Source organism: Vigna unguiculata, chromosome 1 (genome assembly GCF_037176805.1).
Source record: "Vigna unguiculata cultivar grain cowpea cultivar isolate G323 ecotype 2 chromosome 1, ASM3717680v1, whole genome shotgun sequence".
Classification (NCBI taxonomy): domain Eukaryota; kingdom Viridiplantae; phylum Streptophyta; class Magnoliopsida; order Fabales; family Fabaceae; genus Vigna; species Vigna unguiculata.
Window position 1 is genome coordinate 43,329,450 of NC_140792.1, and position 23,397 is coordinate 43,352,846.

The 23,397-nt window shown below is 32.3% G+C and overlaps 1 protein-coding gene across 1 annotated transcript; it reads left to right on the plus strand.

The window, feature by feature from the left end:
- Positions 1-4,089: 4,089 nt before the first annotated feature.
- On the plus strand, positions 4,090-21,637 carry LOC114181190 (Tetratricopeptide repeat (TPR)-like superfamily protein). Its single transcript, XM_085673913.1, has 27 exons — positions 4,090-4,510; positions 4,596-4,690; positions 4,854-4,956; positions 5,342-5,446; positions 5,614-5,776; positions 8,263-8,383; positions 8,577-8,645; positions 8,752-8,832; positions 8,960-9,054; positions 9,159-9,309; positions 9,808-9,894; positions 10,021-10,140; positions 10,224-10,352; positions 10,456-10,553; positions 10,653-10,776; positions 10,924-11,031; positions 11,834-11,972; positions 13,518-13,628; positions 13,726-13,850; positions 14,971-15,153; positions 15,259-15,369; positions 17,221-17,385; positions 17,458-17,616; positions 17,832-18,065; positions 19,012-19,179; positions 20,241-20,353; positions 20,476-21,637. Exons 1-27 carry the CDS (start codon positions 4,342-4,344, stop codon positions 21,020-21,022), a joined length of 3,873 nt encoding a protein of 1,290 aa, XP_085530039.1. The 5' UTR covers positions 4,090-4,341; the 3' UTR covers positions 21,023-21,637.
- Positions 21,638-23,397: the final 1,760 nt, after the last annotated feature.

Consider the following 23,397-nt stretch of genomic DNA (forward strand, 5'->3'; position numbering starts at 1 on the left):
ATTACTTTTGTAATTATTATTATTATTTCTATTTAGGTAATCGGTTGAAATGTCTATGTAAACAAAAATAATTGCGTAGAACAATAGTATGTATGAAATATATATATATATATATATATATATATATATATATATATATATATATATATATATATATATATATTTTGTTAAGTTATAATTTTTCAAGTGTAAAGAAAATTTTTATTTTATAAATTTCAATTTTATTTCACAAACATATTTGTAAATGTTTTTTTCTTCTTTCTCTCTGAAAAACAAAATCTTAGTATTCCAACGGTCACAAAATTGCTTTTAATATGTGTACCTATTTTGACATTGCATGATGGAAAATTTCTTATTAATGATGAACTGTGTTTTAGTTTTAAGAGAAAGAGACGAAGATATGAGTGTATTTTGAATTAGAATGTTATAACTTATATTTGTTTAGTTTAAATCTTTGGAGAATTTAAAGAGAAAATAAGAAGATTAGAACTTTCCGGATTAGTACTTTTAAAACTAGATTTCAGTCTTTTAAAATTAGAAAAAAAAACTAATTATAATTTAAAAATACTAAAATTATCTTTCAATCCTATAACTTTGAACAATTTTAATTATAGAGTTAGTTTTTCAGTTTTTTTTTAATTAGAGTTCATTATTAATATATTATTTACCTGCGGATAGGAAATGTTATATGTTTATACATAGTATATTTGTACAGTATATTAATTTATTAAATTCAACAAAAGCTTTATTATTTTAATAAATATCTTAGCATTTTTCATCAAGTAAGGTTAGGAATATCAACAAAATTCGTACCAGCGGATATCTACGGATAAAATCTGTCATTGGTAACAAAATGAATATTCGTAGGTAAATGGTACGAGTATTTTTATACTTGCATATTAACATAGCAGGTACAGTATCATAATATCCATACCCGTGGATACTACCTGTTATAATTTAATTTAAATCAAACAAAAATAAAAAAACATGATTAAAATATTAACATATTGATTTTGGATAGTTTATTTTTTATCAATTTGTTTTAAAAAAATAATTCCATTTCTTTGTACACTATCATTCACTCTTATTTAAATGAGTTATTTGTACTTTGTTGTAAATTTATGAATATTTTGCATTGCATTTTTATTTGAATTTATGGTTAAAATATGTTGTTAAATTTTATAATGTTGGCCCCAATGACACAAATAAGTCCAAAATTATGTCAAATTCGATAATGTCGACCCCAACAACACAAATTTTAGAAAACTTATTTTATTTTATTTATAAAAATGACTCTAGATTTTGAACTTGATCCAAATATTTGAATATGAATTTAATCTTAAACCAAATTTTTGTAGTTGGATTTAAAAAAAAAATCAAATTAGTTAGGTAAAAAAAATAATTTAGATCCAAAATCTAATCCAATTATTTGAATTTAAAATAGATTTGAATTAAATCTTTGAAAATCCAATGATCACCCATTTACCAACATATGATAGCAACAATTTAGTAGAAGTTTGTTACAAACAATTCAATTTACACATCATTTCTCGTTGTAGTCCCTATTGTCACTTGTTAAATTCATTTTGGTAATTACGTGTTTAGTTAGTTTAAAAAAATGTTTATAGTTTGCCAAATCCTTTAGTATACATTTGTGTGTAAAAATTCATTGTCTTGGATACGAATGAGAGATAATTATTTAACATGAGATAAAATATATTTTTGTGTACTATAGTAACTTATACGATATTATTCGGCTGTAAAATATTTTATTTGATGAATTTATTAATTTTGTACCATAAATAATGTAAGACCCACTTCTTGTTTGAAGTAAATGAGCTCAACTTTAATGAGTAAGGATCCATAGTCAGTCCACTTACTACTTCAATTTCCTTTTCAGCCACTCACTTTCATATCATCTTAGGTAGTTTACAATGCAATTGGAATTAAAGATATTGATTGTTGCAATTGTTGAGTTTGGTATCATTTATAAACCACATTGAAATGAGTTTGAGAAGATGAAAGTGCAAGATATCAAATTGTGTCGTGGAACAAGTCAAAATCTCACGACCAAGAAGCATATGGTGTGACACTGTTCATTTTCCTACACTGCACACTTTTTGTAAAATGAAGGTTCCCATTTTGTTAACCGTTTGTTAACAGTTGATCTTTAACACATAGTTCTTGACTTTGACTGGTAGGATCTTGAATCAGAGCTCTGTAGTGAGAACAGTTTTTATCGCAAGGTCCCTTTAGTTTAATTGTTGACAACATTGACCTTTTTTGCTTGTTTGGTGCATAACTTTCTCTATAGTTATCCAATTAAGTTGATTCTTGTTGCATTTGGTTCTTGATTCAATCATCTTTAATTTGAATACAAATAAAAAATTGTGGAGTTTTACACAAGTTGCAGTTTTATTTTTAAAATTCCAAATCGTTTGCATAATGTGTTGTTAAGTTGGATTGGATAAAAATTATAAGAATTAGTTATTTTCCAAGAGAGACATATGTTATATGGTTTTTAATATGTGTTTTTCAAATGCTTGTGTGAGAATATAGGAGATCCCATGGGGGATATCCTATCTTATTTAATTAGTATTGTGTTCATTGATATAAGTAGTCAGTACTAGAGGTTTATCTTGATACTCTAATGTTCATTCAAGACTCATGTAGAGAATAATGAGTCATGTGGTGAGAGGGGTAGGAGGTCCTATCTTTAAGAACAACCGTAGGGTTTTTATGACGGTTAAATGGACTAACCTTGTGTGGTAGGATGAAACTCATTGGTAATAACTCTGGAGGTAGTAGAAGTCACCACTAGTGAAAAAACTACCAAGAATCATACATCAATGTCTAGATCTGGATAATTGAGTCTAGAGTGTCATTTTGTGTGATGGGTCAGTGGATATTGCTTAGCTTGGTGTAATTGGGACATTGTTCTGCAATTCTTTTGAGTGTTATATATATAGATGTATTTCTTTTTCTATTTGCAGTTTGGTTACCCTTTCTCTTCGTGTTTGTGTTCTCTGTTTGACTTTTTCTTTTTTGCAATGATCACCAAATACTTGGTGTGAGCAAACGTGGAGATTCTTGGGGATCGTTTAGATGGTGGTGATGTTGCTGTCTAGTTTTATGCGAGGTAGCTAATGCTCTTTTGAGTACCTTTTTGTCGAACGGTTTTATTTTGTATGTTTCTTGCTCTGTGAGCAAATTTCCAGTGTTTAGATTTTGGTGATGACATATGTTTTGTGTTTTAAAGATAACTATAAAGGTTGATTCTTATATACTTTTATTTTCATTTGGTGCTTTATTTGATGTTATAAACATGTGAAATTTTATCTACTAAAATTATTCTATTAATTTGTCGTAAAATATTTTACTTTAATCAATTTTTTTTTATATGTTTATTTTTGTTTTCGTTGTGATTGTATTTAATATATAAGTAAAAGATAATTCAAATTTCAACGAAAATTTCAATCAGGTTTTGATTTATATGAACTTTTATTGTATATGTGTTTTAATTGAAATATATTTTTCTTAAAAACAAAACTCTTTTGTTAACTCTTTTGTTGGACTAAAACCTTAAATTACAGTATAAGTTAATGTTTACTATATTATCGTTTCTTTATTAATATTTTCAACGGTAATGCACACTTCGTTAGGATTCAAATTTGAGAATAATACACGCCAACGAAAAGCAAAACATTAATATAGTTAAAAAAAAAACCTCAGAGTAAATTGAAGATTGTTTGTTATTTCAAGGAGTTAATTAATTATACTCATGATTAGGAGCACTTTGACAGCATTAATTTTGAAAAATTATTGAGGTAATGAATATAATTTACTTTAGAAATACATAAATATAACTTTGGTAGACATTATATATAAAAAAATGTTTTTTTATTTGTCATTTCGTATTCTAATGTTTCATTTCAACTAATTTAGGAATAAGTAAAATTTTACTAAATAATGTTCTTGAAGATTGAACTTGTAGAATGTCCAAAGAATTGGTTATAGAAAAGAAGAAATCCAATTTCTTTTATGAAAGTTTATATAAAAATTACAGATGCTGTTTTTGTTTATTTCATTCGTTAATACTATTCTTTGCCTGGATTCTGATAGACGACGTCGTGGAAGGCAAAGACAACTTCCTGTGGAGACTGAACTGTGTGTGGGTTCCGTTGGTCGTTACTCCCCAAATCCCAATCGCTCTTCGACGGCGGAGATCGGATCTGCTCTGCATCTCTCTCCGACCGAGACGAGAGAGAGTGAGGCGACTCTCCCACACCGCAGTGTCGGCGAGCTGCGAATAACCTGCCAAAAGTGAATATCCATAACACGATGACGACGATGGATCCGCTGATGACGCCGTTGGGGCAAATGCTATTGGAGGAGATCACTCCGGTGGTGATGCTCATTTCAACTCCGTCTGTCGAAGAAGCTTCCCGCAAAAACGGCCTCTCCTTCCTCCAGATGCTAACGCCGTTCTGCTCTTTCGACAACATCGACGGTAATCTCGTTCTCCGCATTCAATCCTTTTTAATTCATTATCCGCTATGCGTTCTCACTCACTAGCATTGTTCCTCATCGTGTAGTGCCTGTTAGGACTGCCAGTGACCAACCCTATCGCCTTCACAAGTTCAAATTGCGCTTGTTCTACGCTTCCGATGTTAAGAGGCCCGATTTGAAGGTAATTAACTGTTCGCGTCTTCTCTTATCAATGCCGTGACCATCGCGTTCTTCGATTTTTTGGATGTGCTTGCTTCGTGGATTTCTTTTGAATGTTCCGCGCTTTCTTTGATGTTTAGGATTTGTCATGTAGTTCTATTTGTGTATCCGTATGTTTTTATTAGGAAGCCAAAGAGCAATTGAAGCAAGTTATCTCGGAGGCAGGGGAGAAAGAGTTTCCTGATTCGAATTCAGATTTGCCGAAAATTAATCTTGAACTTTCCTCGAGTAAGCGAGTTCACTGTATCTATTTTTTTTTTAAATTTTTTTGTGTGTGTTTTGTATGTTCATATACGTCCCTTTATACGGTAAAATAATTATCATTAATTGTTTAATTTATATGTGGATGAATGTTCAGCTATACAACATATTGTTAATATTCATTTTGAATTGTTTGGGCTTGGAATTGAGCTGAGCACGGGCACTGCGTTTTTCAGTTTGATTAAACTGCGTACATGTTATATTTGAATAATTTAATTGAACAAAACAAGCTTGAGCTAATATTAGTGCTATACTACTATGATAGGCTTCACTTGTGCTGGAATGGTGATGCCAAGGTAGTTTAGTTCTGTCATTGTATAGGACCTGGTTTGGTTGACAAATGTTTTTGTAGGTTCCGAATACGAAAATACACCATCCTGGTTCCGGTTTCTCAATAAAGAGCTTGTTCGTGTGGCTTCCTTTTCAGACCATGAAGCTTTTGACCATCCCGTGATATGTAAGATTTGGAATCAGTCAGACTTCTTCTTTTGTGTTCGTATTTTCTCTTTCATAGTAGTATAATAGTATCTCTACGTAATTTGATGTTGAATTTTTCTTCTACTTTCTTTCTTCTGAATGTATTTTTTTGGATATATTTGTCTTTCCCCTGAAAATAATTTGCAGGTCTTCTTGCTGTCTCTTCTAAGGATGAGCAACCTATTAACAGATTTGTTGACTTTTTTAATACCAATAAGCTTCCTTCCCTTCTTAATGATGGTGCAATGGATCCAAAAGTTTCAAAGCATTACTTGTTAGTGCATGATAATCAAGATGGTCCTGCAGACAGGTATAAATAATGCAATTTTTTTGTTTGGTTTGAAGAGCTTTTTAAATCTGCATATACTTGGAACATGAAGTAGTTGCCAATAATCTTTACTTCATGTCATTCTGTTAGATATACTCATGTTTTGGTGTTTAATAAAAATTGCTTGGCCTGACATTTTTTAGAAGACCCTTAAATTGCAACTCAACGGGCACGTTTCACGGGGGACATTGGGAATATTCTTTGGTGTTTGTAGAAGAGTATTTATATTTATACTTCTGGAAATTTTCTTCTAATTCTTTCTTCACTATTCTTACTCTCTCCTAACCATGAGTTATTCCTTTGTGAAAACCTGTTTTCGAAATCCATAGCTACCTCTAAAGGTTTTCTGAATGAACTCTGGTATTAAAAAGATACAAATGACCATGCTGCAATATTTCAGGCTTCACATTGCTCTGTTTGTTTTATTTGTGTTATGCGTTGTTCTAGCACAGAATCTATCGGGCACCTGTTCGTTCCTTGCAAGAGAGACAATTTTTGACCAAGCAATTTTGTTTGTCGCTTTTGAAAATCTGTGTTTTTCTCTCTTATCTATTTTTACCGTATAACTCTAACATTCTCAATATCTTGAATACTTATACTATTCCACTTTGAAGAAGGAGGTTTGTATGATGTGTAGATTTGTATGAAAATAATCTGAAATTTCACTGCTAGTTTCATATTGTGGGAGTGAACATAACAAAATCCATATCCCACCAGATTATGTTTGTAACATAGATCAAGTGATGTTATTGGCATAGTTAAATACCAAGTCCTCAAAGATGTTTATCATGACATTCCTTTTAATAAATTACATTGTCCTTCTTGATCTCCCTCTCCTCTGTTTCATAGGACTAAAAGCCATGCAAATTATTCTACCCACTGTTGTTTTCAGTAGCCTTCTTTGTAATTGTTCAAACTATTTTAACTGATTTTCTTTCATTTTTCCTCAATTGTGAAACATTAATGAATATCTTCTTGTATACAATCATTTTGTATATTATCCTTTCCCGTGTTACCTTACCACACCTCCATCATAACATTCTCATATTTTTTCTTGTTCCTTTGAAGTCCAAGACACATGGCGAAATGATGAAACTTGTCCTTGAGCTTGATAAATGCTTTGCAGTCTCCATGTTTTTTTTTTCTATTTTGGTCATCTCGCATGCTCCTATGTGTGTCCTAACATTTTATAGCATTAGTCCCAAATATTTTAAATGTTACAAATTTGTGGGATGACATCTCCCATTTTTACTTCCAAGTCATATTCCCCTTGTTTCTTTCCAAAATTGTTAGCCATATAGTTTGTCTTATAATTATTCATACTTAAGTGAAAACCCTTCGTTTCCAAAAGTTGGGTCCAAAGCTAAAGTTTGAAGGTAATCACCTCCTTTGCTCAATCAAATGATGTTATATGCAAAAATGCATGCAATTAGGGATAAACCTTTGTATGTTCTGGGTAAGTAGAACCAAAGCTAGATTACTTAAGGATGATTAAAGTAGGACTTATGGGTGGATGAGTCTTGACGTAATCCTATCTTAATCAGAAAAAGTCTTTAGTCTCTCACCTTTTGGAGTTTTCACACCAGTCTGGATATAATAAGCATACATATGAACTAATGTCTTCCAAGGTTTGCCATAACACTTCCCCGCTCTTGATCACAAGCTTTTTCTAAGTTAATAAAAACCATATGTAAGTCTCTCTTTTTGCTTCAGTAACTTTCTATCAACCCCCATAAAAGATAAATGCTTTCTTCTACTCTAGACTTTCTTGAGAAAAAACCAAATTGATTCTTTGCAATTCTTGTTTCTTCTCTTAATATATGCTCAACCACTTCTCAAAATTTCATAGTGAGAGTGACCATTGAAACTGAAGATTGCTTTATTAAGGAAAGAGAGTGAAACCTTGGATGTTGTTTGCTGCCTATGAAGCCTGGATACAGACACGGACACGGACATAGAGATGCAGCTAAATTGAGAAATATAGGACACGAGTCACGGCATGTATATACATATTATTTTCAAACTTTTAACTAACACATTGTCAACTAACACAAAAATGAATCTAATTTATCTATCTAATATCCATAAAAGTGAAAAGTAGTGATCATATAATACTTTTTCCTTATTTTTATAATCATAATAGAAACTTATGTGATAAATTTGCAAGTTTATGGGTTTTTTAGAAAATCATTGAATTTGTGGTTATTAACATTATCTTGGAGTCATGTCAAAATCATGTTAAAGACAAAAAAAATGTCTTTCAAATTGGACACTTACTAATACGTGTCGTATGAGTGTCAGTGTCCGATATGTGTCAGATACGGGACAAGCCATTAATGAGGCGTGTCCGGGCTTCATACTGCAACTTAATGCAATCTTGGATCTTCTCTATTCAATAATTTTATTTGGAAAGATATATAGTTATATGTACTTTTAGACTTATTTGAGTTCTTATTCTTCTTCAACAGAGCAAGTAAAATATTGACAGAAATGAGGAGTACATTTGGTACAAGCGATTGTACGTTGCTTTGTATTAATTCATCCCTGGATGGTCCATTCAAACATCAAGATAATCCTTGGGCTTCATACGTAAGTTTGTTTGGCAAGGACTTGTAGCTTTCTTTTCCAGAAGAAAAAATTGATTATTTTGTTCATTTTCCTTGCCTCATGCTTTGTGCTTTTTCTTGTCTTCTGGAACGTATGTTAAAAATTATATATAATTTTGGTTCCACTTATATGGAAGTATGCAATTTAGGCTGTTGTCTCCTGAAATCTGTGACAGATAACTAATTCCTCATCTAGTCCCACTCAAGATCTTGGTTGCTTTCTTAAAATGGATGATATCGATGAGGTATTTGGCTTTTGCTACCAGAAAGACTGTTAGATTCATTATATTGGATTTATGATTACATTATACCTGCATTTTTTTGCTACCCATTTTTGTTGCCTGAGTACAGATTAAAGTTCTAATGCAAGATTTATCATCTAAGCACATCATTCCAAATATGGAGCAAAAAATTCGTATACTCAACCAACAGGTTTATTAAGTTTAGCCCCTTTTTGAATTCATGGTTTTTGAATTTGTTAATCCAGACCCTAGGTTAAATATTTTGACCTATATTGTGATTGTCCCTCACCATTTTCTTTTTACTTTCTTTTGTTTAGGTTTCCGCAACACGGAAAGGGTTTAGAAACCAAATAAAAAATTTATGGTGGAGAAAAGGGAAAGAAGATGGTGCAGATTCTCTCAATGGTCCTGCGTATGTTAAACTTATTTATATCTTATGGTGGAATATACTAGAATGCTATGTATAATTCGATTTCTTCCATTTTTCTGATATGGTTTTGGTTTTCATTGTTGAAGGTATAACTTTAATTCCATTGAATCCCAGATTCGAGTTTTGGGTGATTATGCTTTCATGTTACGAGATTATGAACTTGCCTTGTCAAATTATCGCCTAATTTCCACAGATTACAAGATTGATAAAGCTTGGAAGCGCTATGCTGGTGTGCAGGTAATTATTGTTATTATTTTTCATATTCCAATTGCTGAGGGCTTTCAGATGATGATGCATGGTTTGAATATCTATTACCCTTTTGACATGTTCCTACGGAGGGATTTATTTATTTTTCTTAAAATATGAAATATTGAAACGCTGGAAATATTGTAGATGAGATACTCTACATGGTTCATTGCTTGTCATCTTGAATTAAATTAAAGTCAAAATGATCTGAGTGACTTCTAAGTAAAGGTTACAGATGAACTTTGTGCCATTTGCATTAGTCATGCTTATTGTTAAAGATGTTCTTTGACATTGTTGTTTTGTTGTTGTTCATCCTTATTGGCATTTACCGTGTCTTTCCCTGCAAAATAATTTTAAGAAGAAACCCATACTCTTTGGTTTGTTCCTTTTCTTAGTCTTATAGTTCCTTAACATTGATTTTTCCAATACATAAGCTTTTCTGATAGTAGGTTGTTCTAAATTGCATCACTCTAATACATTATTTTTCAGGAAATGATGGGGCTTACTTACTTCATATTGGATCAATCAAGAAAGGAAGCTGAGTATTGCATGGAAAACGCATTTAACACATATTTAGTATGTATGGTTTATTTTGGACCATGAGAAAGATTGTGTAACGTTTTTATTTTCTTCTACGAGGGCACTGTTACTGGTATATACCATTCACATTCTCTTTTTGATCAATTAACTTAACATGTTCAGAAACTTGGATCATTGGGTCAGCTAAATGCAACACGATGTGGCCTGTGGTGGATAGAAATGTTAAAGGCACGTGATCAATATAAGGAGGCAGCTACTGTTTATTTTCGTATTTGTGGTGAGGTAGTACTTTTTTTTTTTCTGAAAATAAAAAAATTGTAATTTTTTATTATTGTTTTCCGCTGTTGACCAATTTGTTGTCTTAGGATATCCTACATTCTGCTGTGATGCTTGAACAAGCATCATACTGCTACTTGTTGTCTAAACCCTCCATGTTACGCAAATATGGATTTCATCTAGTGCTTTCTGGTGAGCAGTATAAAAAGTGTGATCAGGTACATTGGAATATCAACAATATGCAGACACCCCCCATACTAATTTAATAATGTATTGTTTTTCCCTGCTAATTTCATTTATATTTGATCTTCACATGCTCAGATTAAACATGCAATTCGAACCTACAGATGTGCTCTTTCTGTTTTCAAAGGAACTACTTGGAGTTATATCAATGATCATGTTCATTTCCATATAGGACAGTAAGTTATACTAGGTTCATTTCCATATTGTGAGTTTTTTTATCAAGAAGCATGTCCTCTACATTCTTTGAACTTTCTTAATTGAGATGGTTGCTTTAGGTGGTATGCTTCCCTTGGGATGTATGACGTAGCTGTCAAGCATATGACAGAAATTTTGTACTGTAGCCACCAGTCCAAGACAACACAGGAATTATTCCTAAGCGACTTTCTTCAAATTGTGCAGGTGCTAGTGCTTTATTAATATTTTCTGAAATTTTGTTGTTTATAATCCCTAAATTAAGAGAAATCTATAATTTCACTGTTTAATGTATCTTGATGCTTGGACAGAAGCTAATTAATTTGACAGTTGTCTTAATTTTGTGTACTGTAGAAAACTGGACGGACATTTGAGGTAACAAAACTTCAATTGCCTGTAATCAACATCTCTACACTCAGGGTAATACACGAAGATCACCGGACCTTCGGATCTCCTTCAGCTGTAAGTAGAATCCAATTCTGTGCTTCCCCATTTTGTGAGGGGATTTGCGATAGAATTATGCATGAAATATTTATTGTTTGGGAACAATTAAGCATCTGACTAGTTAAAGATGTTCAAAAAGTTGTTAATGAGAGTAGCCACTCATTGACTAATGGGCATCTTGGGTGGTTAAGCTTTTATTCCAGTAATTTTTTTTTCTTTTTAATTTTACGTTGTCCTTCATTTTCAGTTTGAGGTGAATTTTTCCTTCCTTGTTCTCTGACCTCATTGAAAGGCGTGAAACACCTTATCTCATAAAGGACTTTACCTTATTGTTAAGAACTACGGATCAGATAAGAATAAACTACTAAAGAATCATTCTAGTTATAATGCCGTGTCCAGCAATCTTAGTCACTTATTATGGCTAATTTATTTGATTTACCATGAAGTTAGCCTAGATTTGCTTTGAACAATTTAAATAAACTACTGAGTGGGCCACATATATCCCCCAATTTTAGTCCAAAACATTCTATACCATGTGAGCTGTAGAAGCACTCTTTTTGTGATAATCAATTCATTCAACAGAGATTATGGAGGGCTCTGTATAAATCCTTGCTGGGGTGATTGCTAGCAATGAGTAGAAATTATGCTTCTTTCATTGTGTGGTTTGAAAAGGGACATTTAGGATTTTGTTTTTCTTGCTCTATTCAATTTTTGTTATAGCCACTATACTATGGGTTTTCATTGTTATGCTTGTGTTACTAGTTAACGGCTGTAGTTTGATGCTTGAAGTGTCACCACTCTCTGGTAACTATCATTTCAGGCTAACATTAGAGAAGGCTTGTGGCGTTCTTTGGAGGAAGAAATGCTACCGTCATTCTCTGCTGCCAAGACTAATTGGTTGGAGTTGCAATCAAAGCTTATATTAAAAAAGCATAATCAAAATGTTTGTGTTGCAGGCGGTATGTGGTAGAGGTTCATCTGAGATTGATAATTGAATCCTTATATTTCTTGTTATTACTTTTAATTTCATTCTATTTCTTTTACAATTCTCTCTTCAATCAATGATTATTAGAGGATAAAAACTTCATCTGCTGTCTTATATTTTATGTGATAGCCATATTGTTCTGGCTTCATGAAAGTAATGATGTTATAGTAGATTTAAAGGAATGGAAAAATAAAAGTGATGCTTGTTTGAATCATATGTTTATATTATAATTCTATATGTGGGTTACAGTTCTTGTTCAAACTGCTACCAATACATGTTTTCTTACTGTTAGAGATATGATTTTGTTTATGTTAGAGATATGATTTGATAACATTAAGTAGGGAGATATGATATGATTTGATAGCGAAATATCTTACCAAATATTTCCTATTATTAGATATTATTTTGTTCCTTGTTATTGTATCTCATGTTCATTGTGAATAATAACAATCATGTGTGTGCATAACACACAAAATTCATTAAATTCCTTTTCAATTCCTCTCTTCTTAACATCTTGCTAGAGCAAACCATCTTTCGTGATCTGACCTCTTTTGTCACTAATCCTTTCAAATATTACTATCATTAAGCCTTTCCAGCAGAAGTTGGTTTGCTTTTTTAGAATGCTCATAGTTTATAAATATATACTCGTAATGTTATTGTAGATACACCATGTTTTTTGTTTTTGTATTAAGCAGACGTCTAACCTTTGTGGAATTTTTACATGGATTCTGAGTTATATCTCGTAATGTAGCTGGGAGAAGTGATCTTTGCCCTTTTTGAAGTTGGGTTATATTTTGTTTCCTTTTCTTCTCCAATGTGTGTATTCCCTTTGCATCCTTGAAACACTTATAAATTAAACATGTATAGGTACACATCTTTAGTAATAGTTTTTTTCCTGAAAGATTAGGAAACTAACTAAAAAAACGATTTATTCAAAGCATATTGAATCAAATAGACATTAATTTTTTAGGGAGTCCCAATTTTAAGCCACAAACATCATCAGGTTAAATTCTATTATGACTTAAATGATTATTAGTTGTTAAAGACCCTGTGGTCTGCATTTAGACCGTCAGGAGTGGAACAAGGGTACCTGAAGTGTTGTAAATTGTAGTATGTAGAAGTTGCAATAATACCCAGTGGTTTTAGCATGTAGACGTTGTAATCATGTGTTAAAACTTCAAATAATTCCCATATTTCATCATCATACCTGTATTATAGAAGATAGGATGCATTTAAGCAGGTCAACCGATTCCGTTAGCTTAGGGAATTGGATTGAACTCCCAGTTTATGAAGTGATTGATTGTTACTTGAAATTATTTGAAAATTTGATGAGCGGAGGACTTTCTAGTGTAAAATCCTGCTGATAGTAGTGTAAAATATATAAGTATGAAGGGTATATTTTTAAAAAATTGGACGTCTGTTATGTATTTTTAAAGTTAAGGAATTGGAACAATATGTTGACTTTTCCCTCCTTGATGTATTATTGGTGCATCGTTTATTTTTTTGCACCCATTTGCAGAAGCTGTGAAGGTGACTATTGAATTTAAAAATCCTCTGCAAATCTCAATTCCCATATCTACTGTTACACTCGTATGCAAGTATTCTTCCAGTACTGATGAAGTGATATCAAGTAAGCTATGAATGTCAGTTTATATCTTCACCCATTTTTTTTTTTTTTTTTATATTTACTCATTAGTAATACTCTGTTATGGGTATGGATACTACAGATGAAAATGAGTCAAGTATGGAGAAAGATAATAAAGTTGACCGCTTTAGAAATATGAGCTCTGACAATTCCTCATTTATGGTGTCTGAGGTTGATTTCTTACTAGGAGGTGGTGAAACAACCATGGTGAGTTTGTTTTGTTTCAGACACAAATTATAGCATGGGAGATCTTCTCTTGACTAAAATTATGCAAATTGTGGGAAATCAAGAAATTTATTTTCCATCTTAATTTTGTGCATATCTCCAATTAAATTGGAGCTTAAGTAGAATGGCCCTAGACTTCTGTCGTGGAAGATGAAGATAAGTGTTCCTTTTGGCAAGGTGAAAATGAAGCTCTCAGATGATGTATATCTTTTTTGTTCAGATTGTCTACCTTAAGAATACAGCTGACTAAAATATTAATGAGAAAGAGAAAAAATGGTGTTCTGTTTTCTTTTCTTTTTTTTTTATTGTGAAATTTGAGTTTAAAATTGAGGTTGAATGGATTAAAAACAGGTAATCCTACTTGTTGTGATTGTCTATTTGGATGTTAATTTATGACTTTTAAAACGATTATTTTATAGAAGTTGTGTGAGAAATGAAAAGAAAAAAAAAGTATGAGAATAGAAAACTCTTGAAAATGTTTGCGTGAACCACAACTGGCATACTGCAGAGTTCTATCATTATTTCTCTCTCCCTCCAAACCTTTAAAACGTATCTTGAGAAATTGCTCCAAGTTAGAAAGACACTCTTAACACTCCAAAATCTTCTGTTCTTTTAGAAAGTGACAATGAACATAAGAGAATGTCATGATTTTTCCTATTTTTGCCCTTGTTAGTTCAAAAATAACTAAGGTGCATACACTAAAAAATGAATGGGGTGCAATTTAGGGGTTTGGTATCAAGAAGAGCGAAGGGAAAGCGATCTGTACTGTGTAACTAACTGCTGAGCTTGCAGTAGGGAGGGTAGAGAAAACGTGATTTGTTTATATGGGGTCTAAGGCTAGGGAGCGAGATTGGAGAGGCTAGTCTGGGACTTTTGGGAGAGACCTAAGTGCCCAGGACATGTCCTTTTCCCGTTGAATTTCCTTTTTCATCAGTCTTCAGCATTCAGGCATAATACATTGATATTACTGTGAATTTCCATCTCCTTTTCTGCTATATGTAGCTATCTTTTTATACAATTATGTGATCATTTGTTATGTGTGTATTCTATTTTTAAGTTATCATTTTTGCAAAATTAGCATTGTGTAGTACTTGTTTTCCAGATCCAACTATCAGCTACTCCCAAGGAAGAGGGTACTCTTGAAATTATTGGTGTTAGGTGGAAACTGTCTGGGACAATTGTGGGCTTTTACAACTTTGAGTTGGGTCAACCAAAGAAGAATATTTTAAAAAGAAGGAAAACAAAGCACCTTCCAAATGAGAAATTTAAATTTATGGTGATTAAGGTGCATGCTCTTATCCTTCAATTTCTCATTATTGTATTTTTTCCACATGAATCTCGCAGTCTCTAAGTTTGGACTAAAACAGTTTTTTCTTTTCCAAAATCCCAGAGCATACCCAAGCTTCAGGGTTCCATCCACCCTTTACCTGGAAAGGCATATGCTGGAGATTTACGGCAACTTGTTTTGGAATTGAGGAATCCATCGGAGTTTCCTGTTAAGGTACCATGTTTGGAGTTAACTTGCTCTAAGAAAACTTCTTAAACAATTTCAATCATAAACTTCCATGTGGATTATCAAGATGCTTAATGAGTATGATGTACTTTTAATGAAAATATTGCATAAATAATATAGAAGATTAAGTACGGTGCGTGAACAATTATAACAATTAAAAAAGGATGATTCAAGCCCTATTATTAAATACTTCTTTCCTGTGTTTCTTTTCTTGAAGTTCATTAATTTTCCATTTCTCTTTTCAGACCTGTTTTCTCATTTCTTTCATTTTCCTTTCTGTTTAACACATGTTGGTCAACATGATCTTAATACCAAACAACATTGTCTCCCTGACGGGTAGTATGTTATTTCTCTCTTGCAAAATTGAGTCTAGAGCTCTTTAGTATTTTTTAGCCGATAATCAGTTAGTTCAACATTAAAAGGAAACAATAATCAATTAGCAACATAACCCTAATTTAGACTGACATATCTGAACTCAAAAACCGGTTGAATGGATCTAATCAATTTGCTGTCCAGCTTTAATTGATTATGAAGCTTATGGAACTAACCTCATCAATTAGCAACTTAGATCTGATCAATAAGGAAGCTCCTACAGACCTCATTTTGTTCTTTTGCATGCCATAATTGATTAGCATCCCCGTTGTCATTTTGAGATTTCTTGTTCTAAGGGATTCAACACCAAAGTTTTTCTCTGATATTCATGCTTCAATGATTCAAGGGCTAACAATGTTTTTAGTCCTTAAATTATAACGTGATTTTGGTATTCATTCCTATCTCAAACTTTGGTCCTGTTAGATCCCCATACTTAAGAAATGCATGAGTATAATCCTCCTCGCTAATGGTATTAACTGATTTTTCGCGTGATAAATGATGAATCTCACTAACCTTTTAAGACATTAACTTTTAAGACGTTGACAAGAGGGGAACTTATGGACTACATTCAATGTGATTTGTCATTTGTCATGTCAAAAAATAGTTAACACCGTTGGGTGAAAATGATTGCATCTATGCATTTCTTAAGTATAAGGACCTAACAAGATGAAAGTTTGAGATAGCGACGAAAACCAAAATTGCGTTATAGTTTAGAGACCAAAAGCATAGTTAATCGATGATTTAAACTATGTTTTAAGATTGGTTAGCCTCATTTTATCAACATACTCAAGATTTTTCAAAATGTTACAGCAAGAAATAAACCTCAGTTTTTACTTTGTCCTTTCAGCATTGTTGGAACATCCATAAGAGAGGTTTCTGCATACCCAATATGGGATCTGCATGCATGATCCTTAAAAGCTATTGTTTTAAATGTTTTGGGTCCCCATTTCAAAAGCTATGGTATGTCATTATCATAGGTGGTGATGATGTTACAATGGTGTGACATTTCATATGCACATTCTATCCTCTGTGGAAGCAAGATAATGATGATTGAAATTAGGTATTTTAAAATAGTGAGGGAGCAGAACTTGAAAAACACAATAAGAAACCAAAATATTAAAAAAAAGTACTATATTCGAAGGACTATAAATATATTTAAGCCAATATTTATATAGCAATTACTTTTAAAATGTGTGTATATATATATATATATATATATATATAATATGCTAATGAGAGAAAAGTATTCAATAAAAGGAGCATTTATTATTTTGAAAACACAAACTATTAAATACCTGCTACTATATAAGGATATTGAATGTATTTTAGTAAGATGCTTTGAATGTTCTTTTACTAGTTTCCTTGTTAGCACGACCTTGTATTGGATTGAACTTCAGATCTTTCTTCCTCCTTTCTCTTGCATACTGTTTTTTTCTTTATATATTTTCTCATTTGTGGTTTTTTCAGAATCTGAAGATGAAGATAAGTCATCCTAGGTTCCTTATAATTGGGAAGCAGGAAAATATGATGTCGGAGTTTCCTGCATGTTTAAGAAAGAATACAGATTCAGTCCAAAGTGTTATGCATGATAATCCTAATATCACTACTGACACAGTATTTTTGTTTCCAGAGGTCAGTATTGTCATGTCATTCTAATTTGGCTCCTGTTGACTTCTTGATCACATGATTTACGCTTCCTTTCAGGGTACATCAGTTCAAGGTGAAACACCTTTCTTGTGGCCTCTTTGGTTTAGGGCTGCTGTTCCAGGTGATATATCTCTTTGCATGAGCATATATTATGAGATAGGAGATGTATCAAGTATCATCAAGTATCGCACTCTACGCTTGCATTACAATGTGCAGGTTAGTATAATGAACACCGAAGGAAACTTTTAGGCTTCATTGGTTTTAGTTTCTTTATATTGTAATATCTTTTTTTTTCTCTTTTCTTTTTTGGTGGCTAGAAAATTTTATTGAATGGTTGTGTTTTATGCTGCGTTATGAATTTAGAAAATATGAAGTTGCATGCATGACATAGCTCTAGTTAATTCTCAAGTACCAAATTTTGGTGGTTGTAGGTGTTACCGTCATTGGATGTCTCATTTCAAATCTGTCCTTTCCGATCAAGATTGGAAGAATTTCTTGTTCGATTGGATGTTGTTAATAAGACTAGCTCAGAAAGTTTCCAAGTTTGTCAGTTGTCATCAGTTGGTCACCAATGGGAAATCTCATTAGTTCAAGCTCCGGATAGTATTTTTCCTTCACAATCATTGATGGCTGGTCAAGCAATATCATGTTTCTATACACTAAAGGTTTGTGCGATAGGTTTTGATATTTGTGATTCATCGTTTTAACATGATTATTTTGTTATGAAATTGGGTTTCATTTGAGAGGTTCTATGAAATTGTGAAAAGATGGATGAGTAATTCGTGAATCGGTTTAATATAAATATTTTATCAATGATGTATACGTTAAACACAATTTATGGGGGTAATTCCAAAGCCGTGACTTGAAAGAAAATGTTGAACAATATGAAGTTTCTTAGTAGCGGTTATTTTGTTATCCATCTTCTGCAGCTTGAGGCCTAAATGTTTCAGACCAATAACTATGTTGTTTCAGAAATACATTATTGTAGATAATTTTTTTTTGTGATGGATGATTGGTGGCAAAGAGAATATGAAATTGATCTTTAGTGCAAAAATAGCCATTAAAAGAGTAAAATGATTGGTAAGATGGGAAATTTTGATACAGATATTCAGGGATGGTCCACACATGTTAGTATTTTAGAATCTGCATGTTCAAATGCCTAGTTATCTGAGCTTGCCTGTTTTCACTTGATATTATCTGAAAGAGTGTGCTTGCAAACTTGACTTTGGATGATCTTGATTTAACAAAATTGATTTTGTTTGAAGTGATTTATGTATGAAAACTTTTATTTCAAATGCAAGTTAGTATTCAAACATAATATGGGTTGCTCAACCCAGCATCAAAGCTACATTTTCACTTCGACTCAATCATGCTTTTATGTCCAAACTTGATTTTAACTTCATGCAAACAGAAGTTTTTTATAAAACCCTGTTTATATTTTCCCAACACACGTGTGGGTAGTTCTAACTCCCCAGATTATGTTAGCAGAATTATTCTATCATGTATCCTCTGTTTATTTACTTGTACAAAATGTTGTTACTAGTTGAAATCTGTATGCTCGTGTATGTGTGATTATTAAGGTTGCTGAATTATGTTATTCCTTGCCCTCAGAAATCAAGAAGGCTTTCGACATTGGGGGATGACGTGTCTACATCCCCTGTCAGAAGTGATGCAAGATTGGTACCACAAATCATTGAGGATATAGTTTATGATGTAAATAGTGCACCTTTGGTCAATTTCCACCATCATGAAAGATTGCAGCAGGAAGTTTCATCCAAGGTAAATGTTTATTTTGTTTTTACGATAAGTCCAATTAAAATGTATCGTTTTTGTAATTTGAATTCCATATCTTTTAGGCTATGCTTGATTGTGCTGGTGAAAGTTGGAGGTTAGAAAGCAAATTATGGCATAAAAATAATTCTTATCCAAGACTTAAAATGTATTTTAATATATATATATATATATATATATATATATATATATATATATATATATATATATATATATATATATATATATGTTATACCCTATCTAAGCCAGAGTGAAGTGATATTCTCTGCATATTTTCCAGCTGCTCAAGCTCATACACTTTTTCTATTACCATATTCTTTTAAATAACATAAATATTTAAAGTGATTTTTTCCTTTCCCATAAATTTACATTGGGATATATTTATCTTCTTCCATTCTCAGCCCGTGGTTGCACAAAGATTGGGTCGTGCTACTGCACTAATAGTTTCTTTGCTTCCTTATCCTTTTTTGTTTTAATTATTTTTCACAGTTCATACATGTTTTGTCATCCTATTTGATCATAGTGAGGCCTCAACTTTCAAGTAGGATAAAACAAGTATCAATTTCAATAGCTAGGAGAATATTTTTATCTATTTTTCATATTTTAGTACATTTAACTTTTTTTTTGTTGGTTAACTAACTAGCAAGATAGATATTTCAATTTCAATATCGGTACAAATGTAATATATATATATATATATATATATATATTTTTTTTTTTTTTATTTCACTTCGACAGAAACAGGCTTAGGTTCTAGGTTTTAGGAATTTGAAAGTTTAAAGGACAAATTTGTTTGCCAGTGTCATACGACATCAACAGGCTTAGGTTCTAGGTTTTAGGAATTTGAAAGTTTAAAGGACAAATTTGTTTACCAGTGTCATAGGACGTCAACAGGCTTAGGTTCTCGGTTTTAGGAATTTGAAAGTTTAAAGGACAAATTTGTTTGCCAATGTCATAGGACATTTAATATTGACTGTTACAAAAGTCTTGAGACTATTTATTGTTTTATCTCCTTTACCGATACGAGCTTCATCTGTTTGTATGGTCAGGGTGACATAAATACTGTGGATTTTGTATTAATCTATCGGCCATTTAGGAGTAGCGACGATCCTGGTTTATCCACTCCTTCGTCTGTAATGTCCCATCACGCGTGCCACTTCAGGTATGTGTCTTTCACACATTATGCTTCTAATTTTGACTTCATAATAAATTTTAAATATCCATATGTATGTTATTTACTAGTCTTTGGTGGCATTATCTTAATACGTTTCTGTCTTCTGTTAGTACTGCTAGCACGGGCCCCATTTCATGGCTAGTGGATGGACCTCAAACCATGCATCACGACTTCTCCGCATCATTCTGTGAAATAAATATGAAGATGCATATTTACAATTCATCTGGCGCCACTACTTTTGTACGCATTGACACCTTAGATTCAGCTGGTAATGGTGGACATATAAACAGTGTAAATGTGGTTCAATCTGCAACTACCGATAACCAAGCAGGATGGCACGATATCACCCCAGTGAATGAACTTAAAGTCACCTCAAATGCTCTCGAAACCCAATCAGGAAAAGCACTATCATTGGAAAGTGCCTCCTCATATATTTGGTCTGGATCAAGCTCAACCCATCTCAACATTGAGGCCATGTCCTCGGTAGAAATTCCTCTTCAGATCTGTGTATTCTCTCCTGGGACATATGATCTGTCAAATTACGTTTTGAATTGGAAACTTCCATCCAATGGACAGGGAGATAGTGATGAAAAGAGGCAGCATTCAGGCCAGTGCCAGGGGTATAAATATTATCTTACCGTTCTCCAGTCCACTTGAGAAGTTTGTAAATGTTTTTGCTGTTTGTTTATCTCATGCTAGAATTTAGATGAGTTGTAGCCGGGGCTGTACATATTATATACATTTCCATGTATTGTTAAAATGTCTTTAGGTACTAGGAGCAGTGTAAAAGTTCGGTGGATAAAGTGGTGAAATCAACTTTTTTATCCGAACAATAACGACGGTGGCAACCTACAATTCATCGAACAGGTTGGCTGGCGTATTTGGACGGGCCAAGTTTGAGGAAAAAAAAGTTATATAAGAAAGTATTTTTACGAAGACTTAACAATTTTTTGCTTGCCCCCGGTTAAGTAGGGATGGATGGAATTGCAGAGTGGACGTAGCACAGGTAATCAAATGAGAGTTTTTCATCCCTTACCCCTGTAGGCCGGGTAACGCGTCACCAGCGCAAGAATTGGTTACACTTGCACCAAATGTTTTCAGCGTACTTCAACGAGGATAGGATCAGTTATTCTTTCTAATTTTTCTACATACAATCCAAGCAGCTCAGATTGCTTAGTTTTCTACATACAGTTATTCTTCTAAACTGTAACAAAATTATTTCACTATTATAGGATATGGCATTTTATTGTTATAATAGCTTCATTTCTTTTATTCAGTGTTAACAGAAGGATCGTAGCGAATACCTGAAAAACCCAACTCAGTTGACGAGGTTAATTGCATTACTCATGAATTTGAGTGAGAAATAGGTTTGCCTTGTTGGAGCTGAAAAAGAAAATGCTAACTATCATATCATTTTGCGAAAGATAGTCACTACTTTATCATCGCCATCATTTAAATTAGAACAAATCTCCCGCTCCTATAATGCATTACTTTTTTTATTCAAAAGAAAGTGTCACATAAGTGAGTGTTTTAGCATCTTGTTTTTTAGTTTACCCATTATTTTAATGTATAATGGCATGTTAACGTATTACCAAAAAAATTAGAAATGGCATCGTCTCTTGACAACTTTTCACAAAAAGAGGTTTTGATGTTTTAATTATAATTCTTTTTCTTTAACGCATTGATATATTGTTATATATTTAATGAATTGGTATAATGTGAGAAACTTAAAAAAAAGATGAGAATAAAAAAACTCGTAAAGAAGTTCTGGGATAAAGTTTACAAAATTGATATAGTTCAATAGTAAAAGAACAAGTCAGAGGATTTTTATTTATTTTTTGATAAAATGCACATTTTTGCAAACTTTTAGAATATTGAATGATTGTAGTTTTGATTGAAGTGAATATTTCATATATTTCTTACATAATTCACATTATAGACGATCCTTTGATTTGAGAAAAAAAAAAAACAGAGAAGGATGATAAAAAAATGGACTTTTTATGGCACATAAAAGAAGGGGAAGAATAGATAAAATGTATGTCAAAGCTGACTTGATTTATAAACATAAGGATTTAATTCACGTGAGCAGTGCAGAGTTACCGTAAACACGTTAAACGTGACATGTGATGGGTAAAGATAGTAAGAAAGCGGGTAAGTCCACATATCCGTTATCTCAGAAAATTGGAGATGAGACAAAATGTAGGAACTCATTAGGTTTGGAGTATAAGAATAAAGATAAATTTATTCTTTAAAGATGCTTATAAATAAAGAAAACTTGTCGCATCCCTAATGGTTTATTATACAAAAAATTCAAATATTGATAAATGTACAGGAAGGATATTACTAATTTATTATTTGATATTTCTTTTCGTAATTATGTTATTTGTTGGTAAAGTGAGATGACACGAAATATTCAACATTCAGACTGAATTCGATTTATTTATATTTGACAAATATCAGCAATACAATGATATGTTTTAACGTGTATTTATATGACTAGATAACATTTATGCAAAAATCACAATAAAAATAGAAAATAAGACTCACCTAGTTTGCATTTAGGGATGTTAATGGGCGGGTAGGGTACGGGTAGTAGCTCCCTGTATCTGTACTCATATCTGTCGGGTATCCGTTATACGGGTACCCGTCTATTTTTTTCATATCTGCAGGTATCCATGAGTATCCGCAGATATTTACAAAAATTATTTAAAAAAATATATTTAATCATAAATTCAAATAAAATAAAATACATCACTGTTATAAATTTTAAATAAAGTTCAAACAAACTCAAGTCCAAATAATTACAAAAATAAATATAAAATGACGTTCAACACAATAAAAATTCTTTAATTAGTGTTTTGATCAACAAATCCACTTTCTCCGATTGATTCCTGAAAAATAATCAAATAATAAATCCCAAATGTCACGTGTCAAGTATTCTTATTTTGATTCCATCATTTGACAACAAGTATACCATACATACCATAAACGTCAGTGTCTATATAGGGTTTGATGTATATGTCCAATTTCAA